Consider the following 24,447-nt stretch of genomic DNA (forward strand, 5'->3'; position numbering starts at 1 on the left):
CAAAGTTGCTATAGAACACATGCTCTGTTTAACTTATAGGACAGCTTTACATTGAACTCTTTTCAAGTAAGACTGAATTATGGGGTTATAGGACATTTAATAAAAGACAAAGCTGTGCTATGCCGAAAGACCTGCTAGAATTTTAAGGTGCGAGAGGGTTCGATCAGATCTGACTTCATTTATACCCTGACGTGGTACTGGATGAAGTTACATTTGCTGACTTCGGCGGTTACCTCAGCATGAGAGACAAGTTACATTCTGAACTATTCACTCAGTTCTGGACATCACAGCAGTCTGAAGAAAAAGAATAAAGAAAACAGGTCAAGCCTGGGAACGTTTTACAATAGGGTTTCTGATTCATGTTAGTCATCAGATAAGTCAGAAAGTAAATAAGAATAACTGGTGTTTATGGCCTAACACAATATAGAATACACAATGTGAAAAGAGTTTCTTAATTAGGAAGCATTGCCATGATATGCGCTTTATAAGATGGGAAAAGAAAGATCCAAGGGCAATTAAATCTCAGTCTTTTTATTCATTTGTTTACTTTTCCATCAATTTATAAGTAACAAAATAGTACTTTAATCTCAGTCTTGCTTATAAAGTGCATTTCTTTGCACAGGCACCCATTGGCTTATGTCAATCAAGAAACACCTTGAAAACGGCACATGAAAGAAACTGTACTGAGAAATCCTCTGAGTTATTATTTTGAAATATTTGACACTATGTTAAACTTATTCAGTCTTATATTTCTGACTCGATGATACTGTACGTAGTCCTACTAGATAGAAAAACAGCGCCCCTCTGTGGCTAAGATGCGCAACAATCTAAGTTTAATAAAACCATAATACAGTTCTGTACTTAGAAACAAGGATGAGCTGACTTGACTGAAGGTGATGTGGGACAATTTTTTGTCAATACGTTTCCAAAATAAAACAAATTTGTGTGCTTTAATTGGGCGATGCAGAAAATGTGGTCCTTTAGCCTGTGTTGTTTGACAGTTTATTGGCCTAAACGTGTAAACCATATCATTTTGCACTGATCATTAAATGGGCCTATGATCTTCATTTATAATGAATCATATATAATGTTCTGCTTAGACCTGCTGTTTGAAATACTACACATCTGCTGCATAAAAATAAAATGCTTTTATATTTAAACATAGCTTTCCTGTAGCTCAGTAGTAAGAGCATTGGTTGTGGGTTGGATCCCAGGGGATTGCAAATACCTATGTAAAATGTATAGGATAAACCAATGTAAGTCGCTGTCAAATGCCTAAATGTATATGTAAACACAATTAAATTAAAAGTTTGACCATTTTATTTAAGTTAGTCTTTGAGTTTGTGTTCAATTAAAATGTATAAATGGGTATTTAATTTCCGCAGACACAGATATTTAGAAAGGCGTTAGGGCCTATATGTTATTTATAATATGGCCTAACTTTACAGACAGTACGTATTTGTGACGCAATTCGCAATGTGAACATCCCAACACAAAAAAATTCCAGATTCGGAAGACTGCTGCTATGACGTAACAACATTTACATTTATGCATTTGGCAGACGCTTTCATCCAAAGCGACTTACATTGCTTTATCCTATACATTTTACATAGATATTCGCAATTCCCTGGAATCGATCCCACAACCTTGCGTTGTTGACGCAATGCTCTTACCACTGAGCTACAGGAAAGCCATTTATAGGATTTTAACAAATGATTTTCCCCCTAATATTTATTATATAAATATATGTTTTATCGTTCTCAGCGTATTAAAACAAGCAAGTTGTTATGAATATAAAAGTATCTAAAAACACTTGAAAAGTTAGAATTGATCTGATTATTGGATTTACTTGACAGGCATCTCTCTCTCTCTCTCTCTCTCCCCCCCCTCTCTCTAAGAGTATGTCAGAGCCTGTGGGATGAGTTTCAGTAGCACATTACTCTTCATCTGGATGCTGCTCTGAGGACCTTTAACAAAGACTGCAGCATCTCTGCAAACTTCACAGGACGCACCCTTCATCCCGTGTCCCCAACAATCTCCAGCGTTCACTGTCGGAATAAATTAAATTCACCAACAAACACAAGACAGGACAGCCAAATAAATCTTCAAACTGCCAAAGTATGAAGTTCCAATGCGTTTCTCTTTTCATCTGTGCTTTACTCGTTGGAGAGAGTTGTGGATCGCAGATGAAGTTGTCTCGTCTGGATCGATGGGTGAGAACTGGCGTTCAGTACCTGAAGCTCAATCTGTGCCGGAGAGTCTCTTTACCGGAGAGCGAGTGCAAGAAGCTCTCTCACCTCCACCTGAGCGGAGTAGCGGTGTACGTCTCCGAATCCCACTCGGCGGGGAAAGTGCTTGCGATACTACCCGATTCATACTTCACAGGGACTGTTCCGTCAAAGTCTGCGGACTCGAGTGTGGATGACGAGAGCAGGACGAATGAAGAGTTGTACCCCGGAGCCAGTGCGCATGACGCGGTGCTGGTTTTAGACCCCAGTCCCGGAGAGAGCTTCGGACACCCGGTGGTTCTGTTCTATGTTAACTTCAACATTACCAAGAAGAAGTGTGCTCATATGGATGGTATTTATCTTGGTGAGTGTGCTGAATCTGACAGCTCGTTTAAGAAGAAACTTGACACGAAAGAAGTGATAAGTACTTTGTTGGTTTTAAATAATGCAGTAGAAAATGCATTACAGTGTCCAACTATTGTAAAAAAAGTGTATATAAATCACAGTACCATAGTTTATCAATAAAAGCCATGGATAATAATAATAGATACGCTTTTGGAATCTATTAGTCAGTTAGTTTGGAAACAACATATGTAAATTAAAATATATACATTGAAACGAACAACAGCATAAATATAATATGGAAAATAAAATATTACAGCGTGCATGAGGGACCAAATCATTGTTTAAATTAAGTAATTTTCCAAAGATACGATAAACTACAGATGAAGAATAAGACAATAATATTAACACATTGAGTTCACTACAATACTAAGTGTATAATAGCCTAAAGTTCTTGAAGTGCTCTATTTTCACTATTCACTATTTTCATTTTGTGTTCAATTTACAAAAAAATTGTATAAGTACTTTTTAAGATTAACATAAAATGATCTATACTCAACTGTGATATTTTTAGACACCATGAGTGCAGAAGACTATATTTTTAGTATATTATGTACGAAATGAATGTGTGCCAAGACAAAAGAGCACTTTACGTACGTTATGGAGTGAACTTAAACTTTTTACCTGGGAAGTAAAGTGATGGAGACACTATAGAGAAAGGCAGATCTATAGAATCACAGAATTCCTAGAGTTCACATAATTGGAACAGGAGAAACTGTTCTAGAAATAATTTACACATACAGTATGACTAACACAACAGGCCACATTGTCTTTTTAGTTACATAGTAAAGTAATCACTTTAATTGAGTGTGAATTGTATTTGTCATTAAGAAAGGAAAAACACAAAGTAATTGCATGTTAAATGCATTGTTTAGTTTAAGTACTAAGAAGGAAATTACCCTACAGTACATAAACACTGTGTGATGTGTAGTGTGACCAATCCTTTTTTATAACTCTCAGACAGGATTGGTAATAAAAGGATAACAGTCCTTCAGTACTAGAAGTGTCATAACATGCAGTCACGCAAGCGTCTATGGACAGCTGTAAGGCATTATAGGCTCCTAATTATTTGAGGACAACAACGTTATGTGTATAAAGTTCTAACAGTATACCACAAGTGACAAAGCACATGCCCAGATCTACTGTATAGGAAGTAATTTACTGCATAAAATGAGACATTAAGTTGAGAAGTGCTGTTATATGCCACCTGACATGAAGCAAGACTGTGTGTGTGTGTGAGATACTGTAGAGAGCTTTGCACAAGGATCTAATGTTAGGAACAGTCTGCAGGTAAAGTGGAGGGCAGGCACACGCCTAAGCCAAAAGTCATGCATTCACAATAAGAGCGGTCAATAATTCATCTCTAAGTGTGTTCAATCCTTAACTCTGGGTTCAGTGCCCAGCTCAGACATGCCCCCAGTTTATTATAGACCAGGACCTGAGTGAACAAATCACCTTTGAACAAAATGTAAACATTTGCACTGGAAGATATTTCGAAGAATGTTGTAACCGGCAACCATTCACATGCATTGGTTTTGTGTCCATACAATAGAAGTTAATGGGTGCCGACACTGTACAGTTATCAACATTCTTCAAAATATCGCCATGTTCTGCGAAAGAAAGAAAGTCATACAGGTTTGAAATTACAAGAGGGTGAGTAAATGATGAGAACATTTTTATTTTTGGATGAACAACATGTCTATTAAAATACCACATATGGCTCATAGATTTAGAGATGTACAGTTCCTTGGCAGTCTATGATATCCCACAATCCTTTTCATGCAGTTTGGCAATTTTTTGTTGAAAAATTGTTGAAAGTAACATTTATTAATAAAATTTTCATTTTTTTATTGTATGACAAATTCTGCAGAGAAATAATCAGATTGTTGGACATGATGATATGGTGCCATTAAAGGGACAGTTCACCTGGAATAGAATATTCGATCATGAATTACTCACCATCATTGTTCAAAACCTATAAAGATATCTTTGTTCTGTTGACAAAAAAAGGTATTTGGAAAAATGTTAGCAACTGAGATTTCTGGGGCACCGTTGACTACTGTTAACATGGTAGTCAAAGGTGCCCCAGAACTGTTTGTTCCTAAATTCTTCAAAATATTTTTCCAGGTTTGGAACAACTTCGGGTTGAGTAATTCATGATGACCCAATTTTAGTTTTTGGGAGAACTGTCCCTTTAAAGTCTATCTGAAACCAGTTCACTTAGGAGCCCCCTTTCATACACCAAAAGACATTGAGTGACAGCCAGCGAAGCTGTTTTAAGTTTCAGACACATTAACAGTGATTCACTTTGTAAATAAACTCCCAATTTCAAGATCATTCTCAAAGGCTAAGGACACAGGCCCTGCCTCAACTGTTTCTAGGAATAGTGTTAGTAACCAGAGACGAAATGAACCCCGGAGAGGGCAATAACGACCAAACACATTAGAAATAATAAACAAAATAGCTTTGGTTTACACATTAACTCCAGACAGAGAAGCTTGAAACACAATTCAAATCTGGAAGCGTTTTAAGGTCTGAATGTGTCCAAACCCGACCAGTGTCATTAAAGATGTGGTGCGAGTCAGAGATCACAATGAAAGCAACGTTCAGTTCTGGCCGCATTTAAAATCAGCCCAGGTCTATTTGGGTTTTTGTAATTGGCCCCCGGATAAGACCGACCGCAGAGAGACACTCATTACAGCTGCTGATGCTGTCTTACCACACATTCTCCAGCCAAGGAAACCTTTCATTGTAAGAGAGTAATTTTACTTGTTAAGCGAAAAGGACTTCTAATGGTTTGTGATTACACCCCCCTGCACCGCTGTCCTTTCCACGCTTGCTAAGTGTGAAACTGATAAAGATTGCTTGGCATCTTTAGCCCAGCGCTCTTGTCTAAACTAAGGCGTGCGCTTTAAATGAATAGTTTGAAAGTATGGCTGATGCTGAAAGAATGCACGCCGCTGTGCTTGGTCTCCGGCTACGCTTGTTTAAAAGGCATTATTATTGCTTCTCTTGAAAGGACATTTTCTCTCCGTCACTCTCTCAAAGTGAAGATTAGTACTGCAAAATCAGGTGGACAATTGCACGGTAGAAGCACGGCGGTAAACAAGCGTGGCTAATGTCAGTGAAGTTTACATTTATCCAGCCTACTGCAGGTTGTCATGGTGATCATTCTGCGTTTGTGCAAATACACATAAGCAATAACCCAACTTCCAACTTGCTTGTATCTTGAATAAAAAAATTCAATAAACTCTACTTGTTAAACCTGAACTGATTTGCTTGGACGCCTATTATCAGAGAATATTTGTACTTTTTTGACTAACGTCTTTTGACTTTCCAGGGGAGGAGTGTTTGACCATGGCGGTGAAAACGCGCTGTCAGAATCAGCTGAAGCGCAGACGGAGTCGCAGTGACCGTATGGTGAGCCGGGCGAGGGCCCGCAGGAGCACGACGGGGAGAATCGGCCGCATGGAGCACAGCAGTGGGCACTGCGAGATTCACTTTCTTCCCCTAGTGGTGGGAGTGAGGGACAGCAACCGAACCCAACGCCTGCGCTGTGTAGGTGAGTAGGTGACTGAAAAGCACTATAAAATATTATAATGTTTATGTTTGTCACTGGGTTTTGCAAATATCTAACCAATAAGAAGTATTAAAGTCCGAGTGAGATAAAAAAATCACAAGGCCTTCCTTTTCATGAAATATTGCAGTGTTTATTGGAAATAGTTTATCAATGTTGGTCATTCTCTTTTTTAAATTCGTGTGCGCTTATAATCTTAAATTAAAGCCTGAAAATGCACTTCCTTCCTGTAATGACTATGTTAGACGGCTTGGGCGGAGCATCTGTTAACTCCTCCCCTTCCTCCCAGTTCCATTTCAAAATGCCGAGAATGTCGCAGAGAGAGACAACAGAGAGAGACAACAGCCATCCACGCTATTTTTCTCGTTGGAAATTCAATTTCACTCGATATTGCATCAAAATACGGAAGTAAAAATAATTGTAACTTCCAGTTCGTGGGGACTTTAAAAAAGTGCTTATCAAGTATTTAATCGTTAAATAGTTTATTGTTTTTTTCCAATTCCTGGAAAACAGCCAATTTTACCATCCAGGGTCAGCTCTGATATGACACGTTTGCCATATTCAATATTTTATAAAGCCATACAACTTTGTGTTAGTCATTGTGTTGTCTCACATATTCCTCGATATGACAGATCACCCAGACTTCGCCCGATGCCCAGAGCCTTTGCCACAGAGCAGTCCCAACGTTCCCATCTCCAGCTGCGAGCTCAATAAAAACACCCGCCGGTGTCACCAGCAGCGGCTGGCCACGCACCTGTCCTGCCGCCTCTACCAGACCTGCGATCACGCCGTCCTCTTGTCAGGTACAAAACAAAGTACACCTCACACGTGTGATGAAGTTATTAATATAATCTGACCTTGTGTCAGCCGATTGATGTTTAAAATTCTGGGCGAATACTTGAACTTATCAGCTGTCTCGGGAATGACGGCTCGAACAGGTATTTATGTAACCTTTAACCTGTGCGTGTGCAGGTGGCTGGCAGGAGCAGATAACATACCAGCGGCATGTGCAGAACCTACAGCTCTTCTACCAGATGCTCAGGAACAACGGCTTCCATAAGGACCACATAAAGACATTCTTTGCTGGGAGTGGACAGTTAGCAGGTGAGAGAAAATTTAAGTCAAAGTCAAGCTTTTATTCGGGTATTTGATTAAAAACAAGAGAACTTCAACAACATTGACAAAAACGTCGCTCTCCAAATCCTTTGAAATTGTCGTTGTTTTCATAGCTAAAGATGCAGACGGGATGTACCCGGCCACAGAGAAAGAGGTGATCAGGAATCATATTTCGTATATCTGTAGAAAGCAGCACTGTGCAGATACTCTGGTTCTGTACCTGAGCAGCCCCACACGTAACGACGGCACCATGCTCCTCTGGGACCGCAATAACAACGGCATTGTAAGTGTGTGCATCTGCCAAACATTCTGACGGTAGCTTCACATTAGGACCGGACACACAAAAGTCATTGATAAAACTTCTGTTGCCATGGAGTGTAAAAGTAACTGCACATTCATAGGAATTTCAATTTGTTTTACAAGTATTTAAGTATTAATAGTTATTTCTGTATTGGCCTAAAACCGATTGGCTGAAAATTGTCATGATTAAATATGACTATTATAGACCACTTCGTAAAACTCTGGTCCAGAAAAAACGTCTCGTTTCAGTTTTTTAACAGTTCACACACGTTTGAACAAAATACAAACAAGAGAACATTTATAACCAAATCAAAATGTTAAACAAATATCTTTAAGATTAATAACGTGTGTAATATTTAAAAATCAAAATGAAACCAGAAGTGCTTCTGGACCAGTGGTTTCATCTTGCAAAGTGGTCTACATCTACAATACACACTAAAAAAAAAAAGTGCTTCTGAATATCATAGCAGAACCTTTTTAATGGTTGCATAAAGAACAGTTAACATCCGTAGGCTGGTCTCACAAAAAAGTTAATAAATATTTGTATTTTATTATATTAAGCTTTTTCACCTTTATGCATAGAAATAGGTGCTTCACAATCCCATAGAAGATCCATTTTTGGCTCAATGGCTCCATAAAGAATATCTGAAGACTCGTTTTGTTTTACAAAAGGTTCTTTATGGTGGAAAAGGCACTTTAGATTATATAGATAAAAAAGAAAAGGGAACCATTTTTGGTTCCCCAAAGAACTAGAACCTTTTCATCAAATTTCTTCAAATCACACAAATGGGTGTTTTATTTCCAGAGCCCTACAGCTTACAGTGACTGAAAACCTTTGGTTTGTTCAAATTGTTTGATTTCTGACCTTTCAATAGTCCGGAGAACCTTTACAGCACAAGAACCTTGCGACAGAAAGGTTTTGTGGATGTTAAAGGTTTTTTACAGTACCATACAGCTTGAAAAAGAGCGTTTTAGAAACCTCTCTTTTCAAGAGTGTTTTTCCCAGTTCAACACATTTCTTGTAACATTAATGTTTTTTTCTGTCATCAGATGTAGAACCGCATCTCTCGTGTTGATTTTGCTAGCATGTACTGTTATGCCAAAGGGGCTTGATGTGCTATAAATGTTTTTGAGGAAACACAGAGAGGATAGATGAAAAGGCAAAGTTGAGGAATGTGAGAACATCCCTTATCTTCCCGTAAATGAATCCAGTGTGTTTTTTCTAGCCCGCCACATCAAAGTGCCCACTAACCGAAGGATAAAAGCATTACACAATGAACATTGACTTCTGGTTAACTCTCGCCCATTGTGTTTCATTCCTTGGATGAAGAATCTGTGTACTTCTTACGCTAATGCTCTGGGGTGTGTGGCCCACGACCCTCCAATTCCAGTATATGGAATTAAAAACATTTGTACAGTGTGTTTTAAATGCGGCTAATGAGAACACCACCTGCGCAGCGGCTTTATCAAAACCTATTTCTTAACGCAGACTAAATTACAAGAAAGACGAGATTACGTCACATTTCATGATGAAATATGCCAAGGACAATCACACCGACCCGTTTATCTCCTAACAACAATGCATCCTTCATCTTATATCTATAACTACTACGGTCTATCCAGAAACCATGCGCATGTTTAATTATAGAACTTTTAATAAATACTTTTTAAATACGTTTTAATAAACGCCACAATCCTTTGCAAAAGGTGGTCAGTAATCCCGGCCATATGTTAAGAGCAGGGCAAACAGAAGGGAGAAGACTGCCCTAAAGCCCACCCTTCCATAACAATGGGCACAGGCTCTCTGGGGACAAAGGCAACAACCTGATCCCCAGACAGGGATGTGGTGACAAAGAGAGGCTTGAGAGACAGGGACCACACAGGATCAGAGACACCAGACGCTTTGCTTCCCACAGGAAAGCTTCTCACTTCTTAAAGTGGCTAATTGCTCATTTTAGCAACTCCCCTACACCTCTTAAAGGGACAGTTCACCCAAAAAGGAAAATTCTGTCATCATGTACCCTCATGTTATTCCAAACCTGTAAAAAGGTCTGTTCACGCCAAGCACAATAACCAATTTAAAATTACACTTACAACTTGCCTCTCGTGGATTTTTGCATCAAGACATTGCCTGAATATAGCAAAGATGTGATCTCAAAATAATTGCTTTCTTTCTTCAGGCGGATCTGAAGGAGCGTTATTCCGTAGGGGAACTGTTGTCGGACCTGGCGGGCTGCAGAGCCCGTCGAGTGCTGTTGTTCGTGGAGCAGAGCTACAGTGGAGTCCTCAGCAAGAGACTGATGGGATCTCTCAAACATCTCAATGTGGTGCTGCTCAACGGACTATCTTGGGTGGACACTGCTGAGTTCTGGGCCTCTCTGCACCCATCTCAGTGCCTCATAGACCAACTCAAGGTGAGAGACAAAACTCTACATGATTTTCAATGTTATGTTCGATCGAAGATAACGTTTTCAATCAGGGATGCTGAGGTGACAAAACAAGGTTGAAGGGATATTTCATCCAAAATGACAATTCTGTCCATGTTTATTCACCTTATTCCATGTCATTTTAAACCTGTATATGATCCTTGTAGGGAACACAAAAGAAGATATTTTGAGAAATGTCTCCGTGGTTTTGTGTCCATATAATGGTAGTCAATGGAGCTCAGTGTTGTTGGCTTATAAACATTCTTTAAAATATCTTCTTTTGTATTCTGCGGAAGAAAAAGTCAAGCCGGTTTGGAATGACATAGGGAGAGTAAATGATGAAATCATTATTGGGTCAACTACCCCTTTAAGTAGACACTTTTGCATTCGCTCAAAATATGTATTCAGTGGCTTATAAACAGCTATTTTAAACTGAATAAACTATGTTAAAGTAATTTAACTATATATTATAAAACTGATTCAAATCCAACAGTTAGTTTCCGTGAAATTTACATATATCATTTAAGTTTATTTAATGAAATAATAACTATTTAATGAACTAATTAGATATAAAATTGATATATATGATTAAATATTTTTAATGTACGCTTAATATTTTTGGTGAAATCTAATATAATTTTTTTGAGTTGCTCAGATTACGTTTACTCAATTTAAACAGTATATTTCATTGATTTAACCGTTTTAAAATGTACTCAATTTAAATGTAAATTTTATCCACCAAAAGAATGAAGCAAGCAGATAAACTTTTTAAAGTGTTGACAATCTGAAATGTGAAGTCAAACCTAAACCTCAATACAAACAAAGCTGCACAAACTTTGTCTACGTCACCTTCAGAGCATGTGTCATTAATAAAGAGAAAGCAGATAACCATTTAAAAATAAAAAAAACGATTTATTGAAAGAAGAACTAGTGAATTTCATACCTCAATGCAGCATGTGCATGAAGAATATTTACAAAACAAAAACAGATTAATGTTAGTAACAATTTAGATGTTTAAAATGTAAACCAAAGCTTCCTGATGCTTATTGCTTTAATAAACTCTTCTTCTGTCCCCCAGAGTTCTGTGATACCTCGACTGTTTGATTCGGCTCAAGGCCTGCTGAATGTGACTCTGGCCGGCGCTCCGTGTAACTCCACGCCCCCCCTCACAGAAGCCGAACTGAGGAAGGAATACATGGGCTGCCAGAATTTACCCACAGCTCTGTGGTACCAAAAACGGCCCAAATCCGATAACAGCAGGAATTGAGCGTAAACCTCCTCTGCCGCAAACAGATGGACCACAGCCAACTCTCATGTTTCTCACCTCATTTTGACACATCAACGCTCAGCTGGACATCACAGGAGAACTTCCTCAATAACAGAACGAGAACCTACGGAGTAATAAACCATGAATTTGTACAAAACAACCACAACCGGCGCTTACCCTCACATCTACCAGCGTGCGCACACTTAATTCACCCGGTGACGCACATAGACCCTGACAAGCTGTTGAGGAACAGACTACGTAATGCGTGCTTGAAAGATTGAAAGAAGTTCAAGTAATGCAGGACGGACAGAAAGAGACCGTGTGTCTCTCGTGTCCTCGAGTTGAACCTCAGTTCCCCCGCTAGCCTCTCCGCAGCGGACGTCCCGCGGGGAGCGTCCCATGCAAACTTCTCCTCTCTTTGCCTGCTATGGGGGTTCAGCTTAGGGACAAGAGCGCTCCGTTACGAGTACTCTTCCGTGGATCAACGCACAGGGCACGGCTGCAAGTGAACAATGGTGACAACACCACTCCGAAACACACCTCACTCCGTCAGCTCAATAAGAGACAGCGGTCCGGCATGATTTAGTCATGAGAAACGCTCTTCGTGTATGGATTCTAGCAGAGACTGGACTGTAGAAGCATGTATTTGAGTAGGAACTCTGACTTCTTTATTTCCACTCTATACTTACCCAGCAAAACCATTTAAACACCACGAACAGATAATGGTGAGAGTGTTGTGAAGATATACACCGCAGACCCTATGGGAAAACGTTCACATTCCTCATAAATTATCATCAGTAGGAGGATGTGTTTCAACAGCGCATCAGTTTGGTCTAAATATAGCCAGTGGTCCACAATTCCCAACGTTTTTTGCTGTTCCCTTACTATTGATGTGGATGGGCATTGGTAAAACCTCAATCAGTCCTTAACCTAAAATCCAAATCATTCAAGATAAATACATGGTTTTGTATAGATCATCAGTGTTATTCTGTAAATATCTGTCCTTTGTGTCGTTGTGAATGAACTGTGATGTCTTGAATAGAGATGCACAGGTACTACATGTCTCCACAGACACTGATTATTCAGAGTGGTACCTGCCGATACCGATGATGAAATATTTCGTAAAAATGTTATTAAATAATATAATGACAAACTGGTGATGTTTCTTAACATTTTCTGTAAGCAGAGCACAAATTCATGTAATTTTTAGGCTACATCACGATATATCGGCCCTGATCATTGGCTGTTTTTAAACTATATAGCCGAGAAATATATAGCGTGAAAAATGGCTTTTATAAGCCGTTACCGATTATTGGCCGATATATCAGTGCGTCTCTAGTCTTAATGATCATACATGTTCTGGTTTGTTTTAAACCGTAGCTTGAGTTAAAAAATGTAAATACTCTTAATAAATTAACTTTTGTACATAGCCGGCATTGTATTTATTTACAGACTTTATTTTTAGGTTTACGACAACAAGTTTATTTTCAAATGATATTTGACCAGTGCATATGTAATTAAAGTACAAAACATAGATTATAAAATCATTCTTCTCGTACACAATATTCAGCTTTCGAAAATTTTATAAAAGTTTAACTATTACTATTATGAGATTACATTCAATTCAAGCAATTTCCTTTGGCATTTCTGTAAATGTGACTGTGGCTCATGTTACTCCTATTAAAATCCTTCATCTTCTGAATGTCACTTTTAAACTTGATCAATTTAATCTTGATTTCAAATACATTCCGCATTTTCAAATCAGCCTTAGGAAAATATAAAAAACCCTTAAGGTCTCTTTGTGTTTTGTTATTTGTGCATTTACATTTCTATCAAAGTACCCATATTATTAAAGTGGTCTGAAATGTTTTTTTGTGTCACAAAAGAGTGTATATTTTTTTAAAAGCACTTTATATTACGGTGTACCTGTTACTGTAATGAATTCCCAAAGTTTTATCAGTAACGCAGAATTGCATTACTAACTACACATTACAAGTTTAAGTTGTTACTTGCATGAATCCAAAGTAACATGAAAACTGTAATCTAAAGTTTGACCATAAAATCGTTTTGGCTGCTAGAGCATGTTACCCAAAAGTCCTATCTCTAGACAAATGTTTCCCCGGTCTACTGTCTTAAACAAACCAAGTGGCTTGAGGAAGAGAGGATATAAAAAAAAAAGACATTTAAGAATGAACAGTAACCATATGACAGTATTTTACACTTGTGCGATTTTGGTTATGCCACTTGCGTTTAAGCAACATTTAAAAACTTCCTTGACTTATTGCACTTCAGTGACACCTGTGTAACTGTTACCTGAGAAACATCATTACTTTTGTGCGGTCTGGTGCAGCTCTATCTGAGATGAACTTTGCAGATTTCATCCATCAAAATTCATGATCCATGCCGTATCTTCACCCACTCTCCTGTGTCTCCAGGCCTAACTCTTCTGAGATCTCACTCTCGGGGCTTTGCTGCTGTTTTAACCACATGGCGGAGTACAGGCGGCCCATGGCCAGCAGCTCCTCGTGCCTAGAACACACAGAAAACATGAAATTAAGGTAAATAAACCCCTTGAGGTAAATAAATACACGGGAAGCTTAGTTGCACTCAATATGGGGCTGTGGAAAAGAGTCTGGCCTTTTCAGTAAAAGAAACATTCTCTTTGCTCTTGAACGCATATTATCTGAACTGACTAACAGTAGGAAATGCAGATTTCAGTATAAAACGTAATTTGCATGATGATACCATTTTGTCCAAATTGTATTGGTGACTTTAAATGTTATCGTAAATCCCCAAATATTTGACATTATGTTATGAAGTAGACTTGCGTTCAAGAGACTTTAGAGCAGTTCAACCTCACAGGGGTCAAAGTAACCCACTGAACACCTGCCTCCGGCTCAAGAAATCACCTGAGGGCAAGGAAACTCTCAGGACCATCTCCCTTTGCTTTCTTTCAGATTGTTAAAACTGAGAGTTGGGCGGGTCGGTCTAAGGTCAAGTTTGCTGAGGCATCAATTACTTAGAAGTATGACATCAAAAGTGAGACATACAACATGTGGGACAAAGAGCTCAGGGAGCACAGAGCACAGAACACATATCACACCAACGATCATAAAAAAGGGCCGGTAGTATTAACCGCTTGGACTAGTCTTACTAGTCATCTATTTTTTCTCTTCAAGACTGGTCATAACTTCTTTAATTCAGTTCCATAGAAAGGAAGATGGGTCTTATTGAAATCTGAACTAGTTGCTAGTCTGTGAGAATAGTTGCTAAGACACATCCTGCGTCCGTAATCGCATACTGTGACAGTAAGTACTGAATTTGAATAAGCACCTACCTATCGGCCATTAAAACACTGAGATACATTTCGGACATACTGCGTCCGCCATGTTTTATGGTCATGAGACCCGTATGCTCTTTGACCTCTGACGTATTAACAACAACCTATACGTTACCGTTGATAAAATATAATTTAGTCACAATAAATTAATTTATTGGCACTTACATTAAAAACGGACGACCACCTTAAAGTTTTCTGCTCGATTTACTTTTAAAATGTGACCGTTGCTCTGCTGCCCTGTCATCATATGTAAGTGTCCATCCGATCCACACTCACGAATCTCGGCGGACGAAGTAGACCATTCGGATATTTCTCGCCTACTGTTTTTTGCATTCTGAGGTTTCGGACATACTATTATCTACATACTACAGACGCTCATCAATTTTTATTCAACTAGCCCCTGCTCTAAAGTATAGTGAGCTCTCTTGTTGACTACATAGGCAGCATCCTCATTTTTGGAGCACTAAAAAGGAGGAAACACAGAAACAGTGCTCTGAACCATTTACTCAACTGAAGAATTAATTTAAAGTCCCACAGAACTAGTTGTCTAAAGCCCAGTTTAGATGACAATTTCTTTTGTCTGTTATGGTCTGTTTACACCAAAGCAACCTGAACTAATTTGCGCGAGTAAATTACATACAAAGTCAAAGCAAAGACAAAATAATCCTGTTACATTGAGGAATATGATGCTTCGTGAGTGCCTCCATCTATTGTTCAAAAGCATTTATCTTTTCATAATGTTCTGTGGTTGTTCTCGAGGAATAATTGCAAATATTGTTGTTCTATTGCCATAGTTCCACAAACGTTTCCCCTACTGCATAATTCCACCAATAGCAAAACAAATACCGTCGTTTCTCTTTTGTTTTGCCATGAACATCTGAGCTCCTATTGGTTAACAATGTAGATGTTAATAACTGTCATGCAGGAGACCAAACATGCATCTTTACCGGAAACGATCATGTGCGTCCTGACACCTACGACACACAAATCGTGCCAAAATCAGGTTGAATTCTTATAAAGTTGGAACGGAGTTGTTCCTTAAAGGACATTTAATATAAAACGATATACACTCAAAGAAAGACTCCACTTAACAACCAGCCATTTGCTGAACAACTAGTCAACCACCCGTTTACTCTTAATAGAACTTGGACAGCAGAGAAGAAGCTTTTGAAGCATTCTCCAAACCTTATCCAACAAAAGTCTCACCTTTAAAAGGCATAAATGAATAAAACATCCCGCACTAATCCTCCATTTTCTGTGTAACCCGTTTTCCAGACATTCCTCAGACGTCATATTTTAGGAAGCATCTTACCGGGCTGCCGAGTGCACAAGGTGTATCTCTTAATTCCTCTATTCTAAAAGCATTAACCCCTCATCTCCCCGAATGCCCGTTCCCACCACGTCTCTTCCTGTGTACATGTGTATTCCGATACGCTGTTAAAGCCCAGCATGGGTTGTGTTTACATCGCAGTGTCAGTCAGGGTTGAATGTGCCAGGTGTGGAGTTACATACCTGATGGCTCTGTGTGTCTAAGTGTGTGTAGCGGATGCTCTGTTGGTCATAGCTCATATATCAAAGGGCGAAAGAGATGGACAGTGAGCACGGGGTTAACGGCGAGGCTGAGCGGTCAGGATGAATAGAGAAGTCCATTAGCGGGACACTGCGTGTGTGTGTGTGTCGGGTTTAAAGGGGGAACTGTGTGTACCACCTGAGGGCCTGCAGCGAGACACGACACAGAGATCAGGCAGGGTGTGGACGGCTCGTACACTGAGAGACTATATCCTGTCTCTGGGAAAATTAAGATGCACTCAGACAGCCCTCGGGTTAAGACTACTGATCTGCTGATAACAAGCGCACCTCTGAGACACACACACACAGTTCTTATGTTTCCTGAGAAGATGAAGAAGACCCAGTCTGCCCCAACATGTCGTATAATGGTTCACTATCTGCTGACCAAAGGAATTTCAGTCAATTAGGATAGAGGGGGTGACAGGGGGATGATCCGACCGAATACAGGAGGAAAAGATCGTAAGGGTGTTTCATTTGATTTCATGCTGTATACACTGGGGTTTAAGCATTCACACTACTGACCTGCCTTGTTCTGCAATCCTGCCGTCGTGAAGAACGAGGATCTGGTCGGAGCTGATGATTGTGGACAATCTGAAAACACAAACAAATGCGGTCGCACCAAAAGTTTTTTTTTGAAGATTATAAACTGTATTGTTGCTATGTTGGACATACACTGTTGCTGTCCTTCCAAAACCCGCCAAATTCGATGTTTTTTAGGATGATTAAATGTTGTTGTGTCAAAGTTGACAAGCACTTGAAATGCTTTTAATTGGATACTTATTTGCAAAACCCAGTGACAAACATATAATAATGACTTATAGTAAATAAATAAAAATCAAGAAATGTGGAGGTTTCAGAATGGCAGTCATTTTATGAATACTTTAAAATAAATGGTTAACCCTTGAACACAAAAGAAGATATTTTGAAGATTTGAACCAAAATCAAAACACTTTTTGAGACATTTCTCAAAATATCTTCTCATGTAAAGGTAAATGAGGGTGGATAAATGATGACAGAATTTAGATTTTTTGCGTGAGCAAACCCTTTAACAACTGGTTGTCAAGGTTGTGGATGCACAATCTGTTCACGCAAACCTCTTACCAGTCTCACTATATGGGTAGCTCATCACAACAAAATAAAAGTCTCCAAATAAACTTTCTCCTGATATGTTTTGCATGAAATGTGTACTTGATTTGGTTCAAATTACTTGGTTGATATTTTGGGAGAGGGGCACCACCATCTGAACATCAAGGCCCATATGATTTACAGTATTTGTTTCTACATATTACGCTGAAATAGGAAAAAGCAGAGCCGTTTAAAAACAGAGTTACGACACTCAATCTCACTGCCGTGTGGTCACATGGTTCATGGAGCGCTCGATGGTTCCAAACAAATCCGTGCTGTCAACCTACTTGAATGGATTTTAGCGGGACAGACAACGGCAACTATATTTGCATAAATTTGTGAAATTTATTAGCACATTGTGTAAACTGAATACTACGTTGACTACATTTAAACCATAACTTTGTCAGTGGAGTAATATAAATATAAGATATGTTGCCAGCTCGTTAAAATGTATAAACATGCCGTCATTTCACCAAATGTACAGCAAATTCATTTGGGAGATAAAAGCTTTTTCCAAGACCCATTAAAAACAGAGTTACGACACTTGCATAGACGTCCAATGCAGAAGTAGTAACGGAATGCCGTTTTTTCACCAACTGTTAAGCAAATGCGTTTGGGACATATGAATGAATGGGCATCAGTGCAGTGTACTATTGGTCACTCCATGACACGTGTTACTTCGGCATTACATTATGATACAAAATGATAACACTGTTTTCAACGGCTCTTGGAAAAAGTATTTAAGACACTTGTTTAGGGCTGTGACTCAGACAGATGCCATGAAAGCTCAAAACGAAATCATGTTTGCAGCCTCTTCACTATGCAGAACAATTCGGCCGCAAGTGTACTGTAAATGCAATCCCTTAATTTAAAGCAGCACCATGATCCCCTTAATCTAATCCATATCCACGCACACACACGCCTTTTTTAATTCACACCCAAATCCTACTGCGCGTCATCTTCTCAGCTGCCCTTCATCTTCAAACAAAAGAGCGGAGACTTTTTTTTAGTGATTGCTAAGTCCAGAACCACCACCCCAAAACAGATCAAAGCACGGCTCCGTCTCAGAGGCTGGACAGGATCAAAGCTCACAGACTATGATCCCGATGTGTTTACAATTTTCCATAGAGGAGAGCAATGAGACACAGAGGGGACAACATGAGAGGAGCACACGGGACAGCAAATGTAGGAAACGGAGATGCTGAGCGGCCAGAGACGGTTAGTAAGAGCAGGAGTGGTGGAACTATAGACAGAAGGGCAGGGGAGAAAGGCGACTGTCTCGTAAAATGGCAATACAAAATAGCAGGCACATGTGTGTTGACAGATGGGGAGACAGTGGACAGTCATCGTGTACTGTGTGTGGGCTACAATGTAAAACAGATCCTGTAAAAAAACAGCATTTGGGTTCTTACAATGTCAGTGCAAACAGAATAATTAAATGTGTATGAACTGTCATTCGTTTATTTTCATTTTCCGTTACTGAATCAATGTAGTAAGAGACAGAAAGTCTGAAAATGCAAATAAATGAAACAAAGCGACGACAATTCAAATACAAGTCTAAAATGTGGAAAAAATATGTGGAAAATATTAAGACGACGACCATTTCAAAATAATTTTTTGTGTGAGGGTAAAATTATCCTTTGGTTTCATTCTGTGAATTGCAAGATTTTTTTTCTCCCAAATTTCAAACAAAATGTTACTTATTTGCAGTATATAAGAAATGGAGAGACATGTCAAGTTAACAGAAAAGGTGCTTTCTATTTTTATAAACCTCAAATACTGCAAAGAAAACAAGTTTATTTTTCCATTTCAATTAGAAAATTAATATAATCTGGATTTTTGTCACAGTTTTCACGTGTCTTGTTATGCTGTCAGTCTTTCACATTTCCCATCACTCCTTAGGTTTAATTCTGTTGAATTTCAACAGACACTAGACTGTAATCCACAATACTGGTAATAACATTTGAAATCGTTTCTTAATTTTTCAAGGACATGTACATAAAGAGTCATTCAAATGCTGAGGCAGAGAAGAAAATCATTACAAAATTGCTTTGACATAGTTGACAATGTTTCACAGTGTCTGCAAATATACACACAAACGTAAATGTAAATAATCGGACATTAAAACAAACACACTCTAATTCCAGTTTGATTGAAATAGTGTTGTAAACTGGTCTTTGTGTTTGCTGGTTTTGTCCATCAACCAGTTTGATATAAAAGAAAGAGAATTATGTTCATGATCAAAGTGTTTGATTTTGTCATGGAAGTTTTAGGTTTGTCTAAACTGGAGTGGAGCATTTATTGTTACAAGAACAATGTTAACTGTTTCAAGAAATGATTTTGAGTGACTTAGAAAGATTGTAATATAAGCTTGAAGTCAATTAAAAACAGTTTATAGTCGTATTCCACAAACACATGCAGCTTTATCGCATTAGTGAGGTGGATGCTTGCTATTGTTGTCATTATACTTCATTAACCTTCATTTCTTTGGTCTACAATGTTATTCTTAAGGACAAATAGATTAATTTAATTAATGCTCGAGATCTTCCCCAGATGGCCCAACAAAAGCTTTTATCAATACACGATGTTATCTCAGGGATAAAGCCTTGAATTTGGAGAGACAACCCTTTGACAAAAGGATAGCCGCATGTCCATATTTTAGGGGCTAGAAAGCATGAAACACCAGGCTACATAAAAGCATTTTATTAAAGCCTGCTTTTCGTTATTTGAATAAAGATGACACTTCGTTTAGTACATGAAACGGGCTTACCTGTGCGCCACGACGAGAGTGGTGTGGTTGGCACACACTTTGGCAAGAGACAACTGAATGTTGCGCTCCGTTTGACTGTCTAAAGCAGACGTGGCCTGTGCATAAAGTCAAGAAACAGGACTGAATAGAAACCCACACGCATCCTAACCATAAAACTTCAGTAAAGCTTTTACTCACTTCATCAAGCAAAATGATACGTGGGTTTTTCAGGATGGTACGAGCGATGGCGACTCTCTGCTTCTCTCCACCACTCAACTTCAGACCCCTTTCACCGACCTCGGAGTCATATCCTGTTCATAATGACAAGAAACAGCCAGTCTCTTCTCAGACATGAAGGAACGTTTCATGCAAAAATGAAAATCTGTCAACATTTAATTGCACTCACGTCTGATTTTTCTGTGGAGCAATAAAGATTTTTGTAAAGCGTTCTAACAGCAAATATTACGCAATATATTTAACTCCATAAAAGTAGTCCATATGACAAATAATAAATATTTTGTGTCTTATGATATCATGGTGAGTTTTGTTGCGCATATTCCTTGTGCGCATGTTCAATAAGCATTAACTCGTCATGATTGGACTTTAGATGATAATGAACCCGTCTGGTGTTTTCTGGTTTGTTTAACTGACGCCTAACCTGGTGGAACATTTTGGAGCTTTAATAACCGAAATAAAAAGTAAATAAGCTATGGTAAAGATTTATGATCTCAGTCTGTTATCGCATGGCACGGCTTCATAAGAATTTTACAGCTCTTTTTTAGGAGTTTGATTACGTAGTAAATTATGCAGGCAAAGCCCTTCTTGCTTCTTTTTAAAGTATGAACATTTTTCTGTTGTGAGATACTGCTTAAAGGGATGGTACACCGTAAAGTAAAAATGTTGCAATTATTTACTTACCCTCAAGTTGTTACAAAACCTGTAAAAATTTCGTTGTCCTGGTTAACATAAAAGAACGTGGGAAACCAAACATTTCTGGGGCACCATTGACTACTACAGTAGTTTTTTTCAACCTGTGGTGGTCAATAATGCCCCACAACTGTTCGCTTACAAATGTTCTAAAAATTTTATACAGGTGTGGAACAACTTGGGGGTGATAATATGTTTAATTTTAGATGGACAATCCCTTGGGTAAATAAGTCTACCTGATAATTTTTATGTACCAATGTATCGACTGTCAATGTTTATCAGATTTTTTATCTATCTAAAACCATTGCAATATTTTTATAGCATGGAAAAGCCGATATTACAAAATATTTTTTTTACCAAAAAAGGATCGAATGAGTAAATATATGAAAACTTGAAGAAAATAAATAAAATATGTTTAAAATATCATTTCTCAGGCATCTGCTGGAACGACGATTGTAAGCTAAAGGGATAGTTAACCCAAAAATGAAAATTCTGTCATAAATTACTCAACTTCCAGTTGTAAATGTCTTTGTTCTGTTCAATACAAAGAAGGACATTTTGAAATATGTTAGCAGCTGATATTGCAGGGACATTATTGACTACCATAGTAGAAAGACAAATGGTAGTCAAAGATGCCCCAGAAATCTCAGTTGCGGACATTCTTCCAAATATCTATCTAGCGAGTAAGATGGCGCCAGCCTGTTCGGCTTGCCATCTGCAGCTTGCCTCACTTTTTGTGATTGCTTTATGTATCTCTATGGTTTTTCAACATGTCTCTTCAACATTAGTTTACGACAAACAATCATTACTGACCTTGAACTCAAACATGATGTCCAAGTGAGACATCAGAATATTATCATCTAGGGCTGCAACAACTAATCGATAAAATATAATAATAAATGAATTTCATTATGGATAAGTGTGTGACCTCACTTGCCAGCTGCACAGTTATAGATCAAGTGCGTCTTTCTTCCCTTTAAAATGACATTTTAGATGCGTCTCTCCGTGCAGCATGAGCTCAGCATGAAGTCAGAGGTGTCTCTCTGTGGATGCGTCTCTCCGTGTAGTGTGAGATGTGCAGTTTTAAAGTCACACGTGTCTCTCCTAGGGACTAGTGTTTTTAATTCTTACCATAGTTTATCTTAAAGCATACTGCAGTATTTACTACAATTGATTCAATTACTATATACTACAAAATATTGTACTGTTCAGTATATTACAATTTGTTTTGGTAAATACAAAAGGTTTCATTTAGATCTGTGCATTTAGGAGATTATGTTTATTTTGTTGATTTTTGAGGAATACTACTTGGTACCGCGATACTTCAGCTAGTAAAGTACTGTAAGATATGTTTATTGTACCGTGACAACCCTATTAGGTATGATGCCGTAATTGTTTAAGTATTGGAATATGCATGCATATCTGATACACAACAAAATTCTAAGGAGGGATAATACATCAACACTCTCCTACCGTCTGGAAGGGACAATATCCTATCATGAATGTCAGCAGCCACTGCGGCCTCTTCTACTTCCTGGTCACTTGCAGATATGCGTCCATAACGAATGTTCTCACGGATGTTGTCATTGAAAAGGACGGTGTCCTGAGGAACTACGCCAATGTAGGATCTGAGCGAGTTCTGTTTCACCTGAATGTTAAAAGATAACCGTGAGATTAATGTAAGCCATTTAATGAAGGAAACATACAATATCTTCATTTGCCTTAAGAGTCCATCATTTTGACTAGAAAACCAATGCTTTTGGTAACCGTGCCATGCAGTCCATGGTTTCCTTGCAATTTCGAATGAGAACATACAAAGACTATCTAGCACCGTGTAGTCTACATAACAACAGGTGAATCATGGACAGGTGGGCCTCAGACTTTAAAGTGTTTCACCACCTGAGGGTTTGTAGGACTACATAGCCTTTGAAAGCAAAGGAACCAGGTGCTGATGGGCTATGAAGGGGTCCCAAGCTCTGAAGATCTGAAACCCCAATTATAAAGCAGGGTGACAATCTTCACATGCTGTCTGTTGTTGGGAGGGGTGCGGAGATAGACCCCTGCCGAGATCCAAAGCCTGGCAAACTCTGTGAGGCAGTGCCAGCCGACATCAAGGCTTTCAAACAGCATAAAGAGGAGCAGAGACAAGACAAAGTAGGTCTAGAATGGGCACACGTTTCGAGAAAGAGCTTAACTGGGCAATTTAAACCATATATCAAGACCTTACTTGAATAAAGAGAGATTCAGCGCAGAGATATCTGGAGCACAGAGCAACACTTTGGATACGTTTAAAATTAACGTATGATTCACGATGATTCTCTGACCTCATTGAGAGTTTTGTGTTTGCTTTTAGAACATTAATATAACAACGATTATGCTCAATTAATTGTGGGAACCATTAAAAAGTCAGTTTCGTCAGTGGCACATCACAGATGTTCGGAAAGGACAATGTTGACATTTTCAACTGTAATGTGCATCAAAAGTGCTGACATCGCAGAAAGAACACAAAAGCAGATTGTATATACAGTAGATGTAGAAAACACAAAATCTTCTTATATATTATAGGTTTCTGTGTTATTTAGGTTTGACATATTTGACTGCGTTACATATCATTTCTGTTACACCACAAATACTTTGTTTCTGAAAATGACAGTCTGACTAGCCTACACAGTTTATCCTCCAAATCAGCATCATCCAGAAACACATCCTCTCTCTTCATCCACAGACTAGTTATTTGGGGTCAACATACACTCTTTCCCTTCCCAAAACAGAGACCACAGGCTGAACTCTAAACTCAGATTTGAGGCGCTCTTAAAGGAACAACCCCCCCCCCCCCCCCCGAATTACCCATTCTTTTTGTATTTTGTTGTTCAGCACAAATCATTTCTGTGAAACACAAAATCAAGTTGTAAAAGTATTGATTTAGTTTAATTAAAGTAGTCCACTTTTTCACTATATTCCAAATTTCCAAAGTCACATGATTGCTTTGTGTAGACCTAAACTAAATCTGCCATATGCTAATATTTTACACATTCATGTTTAGTCTCAAAAGAAAGCTTAGACATCAACAATTTTTGTGTTTTCAAATGTGCTGAAGTGCAAAGGAGATACGAGTACTTTGGAATAAGGACTTGACAATTTTATACATATTCTAATTCATATGGATTCTGAACATCACAGTCACTTTAACAATTTTTATAGCTATAACAAAAAGAAAAAACATCTGCATTTAATTTTTGTGTCCCGCTCTTCAAGAAAGTCATAAAGATTTTTTTTATATTTATGCATTTGGCAGATGCTTTTATACTTTGAGCATTGGTAGAATTTGTGCATTTGTTTAGTATGTGAAATACCTGGGAATTAGGGTTGGGTACCGTTCACACTTTAGCCGGTACGGAACCTGGAATTTATTTTTATTATA

General features: G+C 38.5%; 2 protein-coding genes across 2 annotated transcripts in view; one reads left to right on the forward strand and one right to left on the reverse strand.

Moving 5' to 3' along the window:
- The first annotated feature begins 1,963 nt into the window (after positions 1–1,963).
- Positions 1,964–12,603, forward strand: si:ch211-67e16.11 (uncharacterized). Its single transcript, XM_056755800.1, has 7 exons — positions 1,964–2,592; positions 5,971–6,192; positions 6,840–7,010; positions 7,180–7,311; positions 7,437–7,606; positions 9,804–10,037; positions 11,128–12,603. The coding sequence occupies exons 1-7, from the start codon at positions 2,121–2,123 to the stop codon at positions 11,314–11,316; spliced, it is 1,590 nt and encodes a 529-aa protein (XP_056611778.1). The 5' UTR covers positions 1,964–2,120; the 3' UTR covers positions 11,317–12,603.
- A 181-nt stretch (positions 12,604–12,784) lies between these two features.
- The window catches only part of abcb6b (ATP-binding cassette, sub-family B (MDR/TAP), member 6b), a 33,424-nt gene continuing 21,761 nt past the window's right edge, over positions 12,785–24,447 (reverse strand). The window contains exons 14-18 of the mRNA XM_056755799.1: positions 22,500–22,674; positions 20,298–20,410; positions 20,121–20,215; positions 16,748–16,816; positions 12,785–13,845 (exon numbers count right to left, since the gene is read on the reverse strand). Coding sequence (XP_056611777.1) covers positions 13,728–13,845; positions 16,748–16,816; positions 20,121–20,215; positions 20,298–20,410; positions 22,500–22,674 — 570 coding nt within the window. The 3' untranslated portion in view covers positions 12,785–13,727. The remainder of the gene's footprint in view (positions 13,846–16,747; positions 16,817–20,120; positions 20,216–20,297; positions 20,411–22,499; positions 22,675–24,447) is intronic.

The sequence above is a fragment of the Triplophysa dalaica genome, chromosome 8 (genome assembly GCF_015846415.1).
Source record: "Triplophysa dalaica isolate WHDGS20190420 chromosome 8, ASM1584641v1, whole genome shotgun sequence".
Taxonomy (NCBI): Eukaryota; Metazoa; Chordata; class Actinopteri; order Cypriniformes; family Nemacheilidae; genus Triplophysa; species Triplophysa dalaica.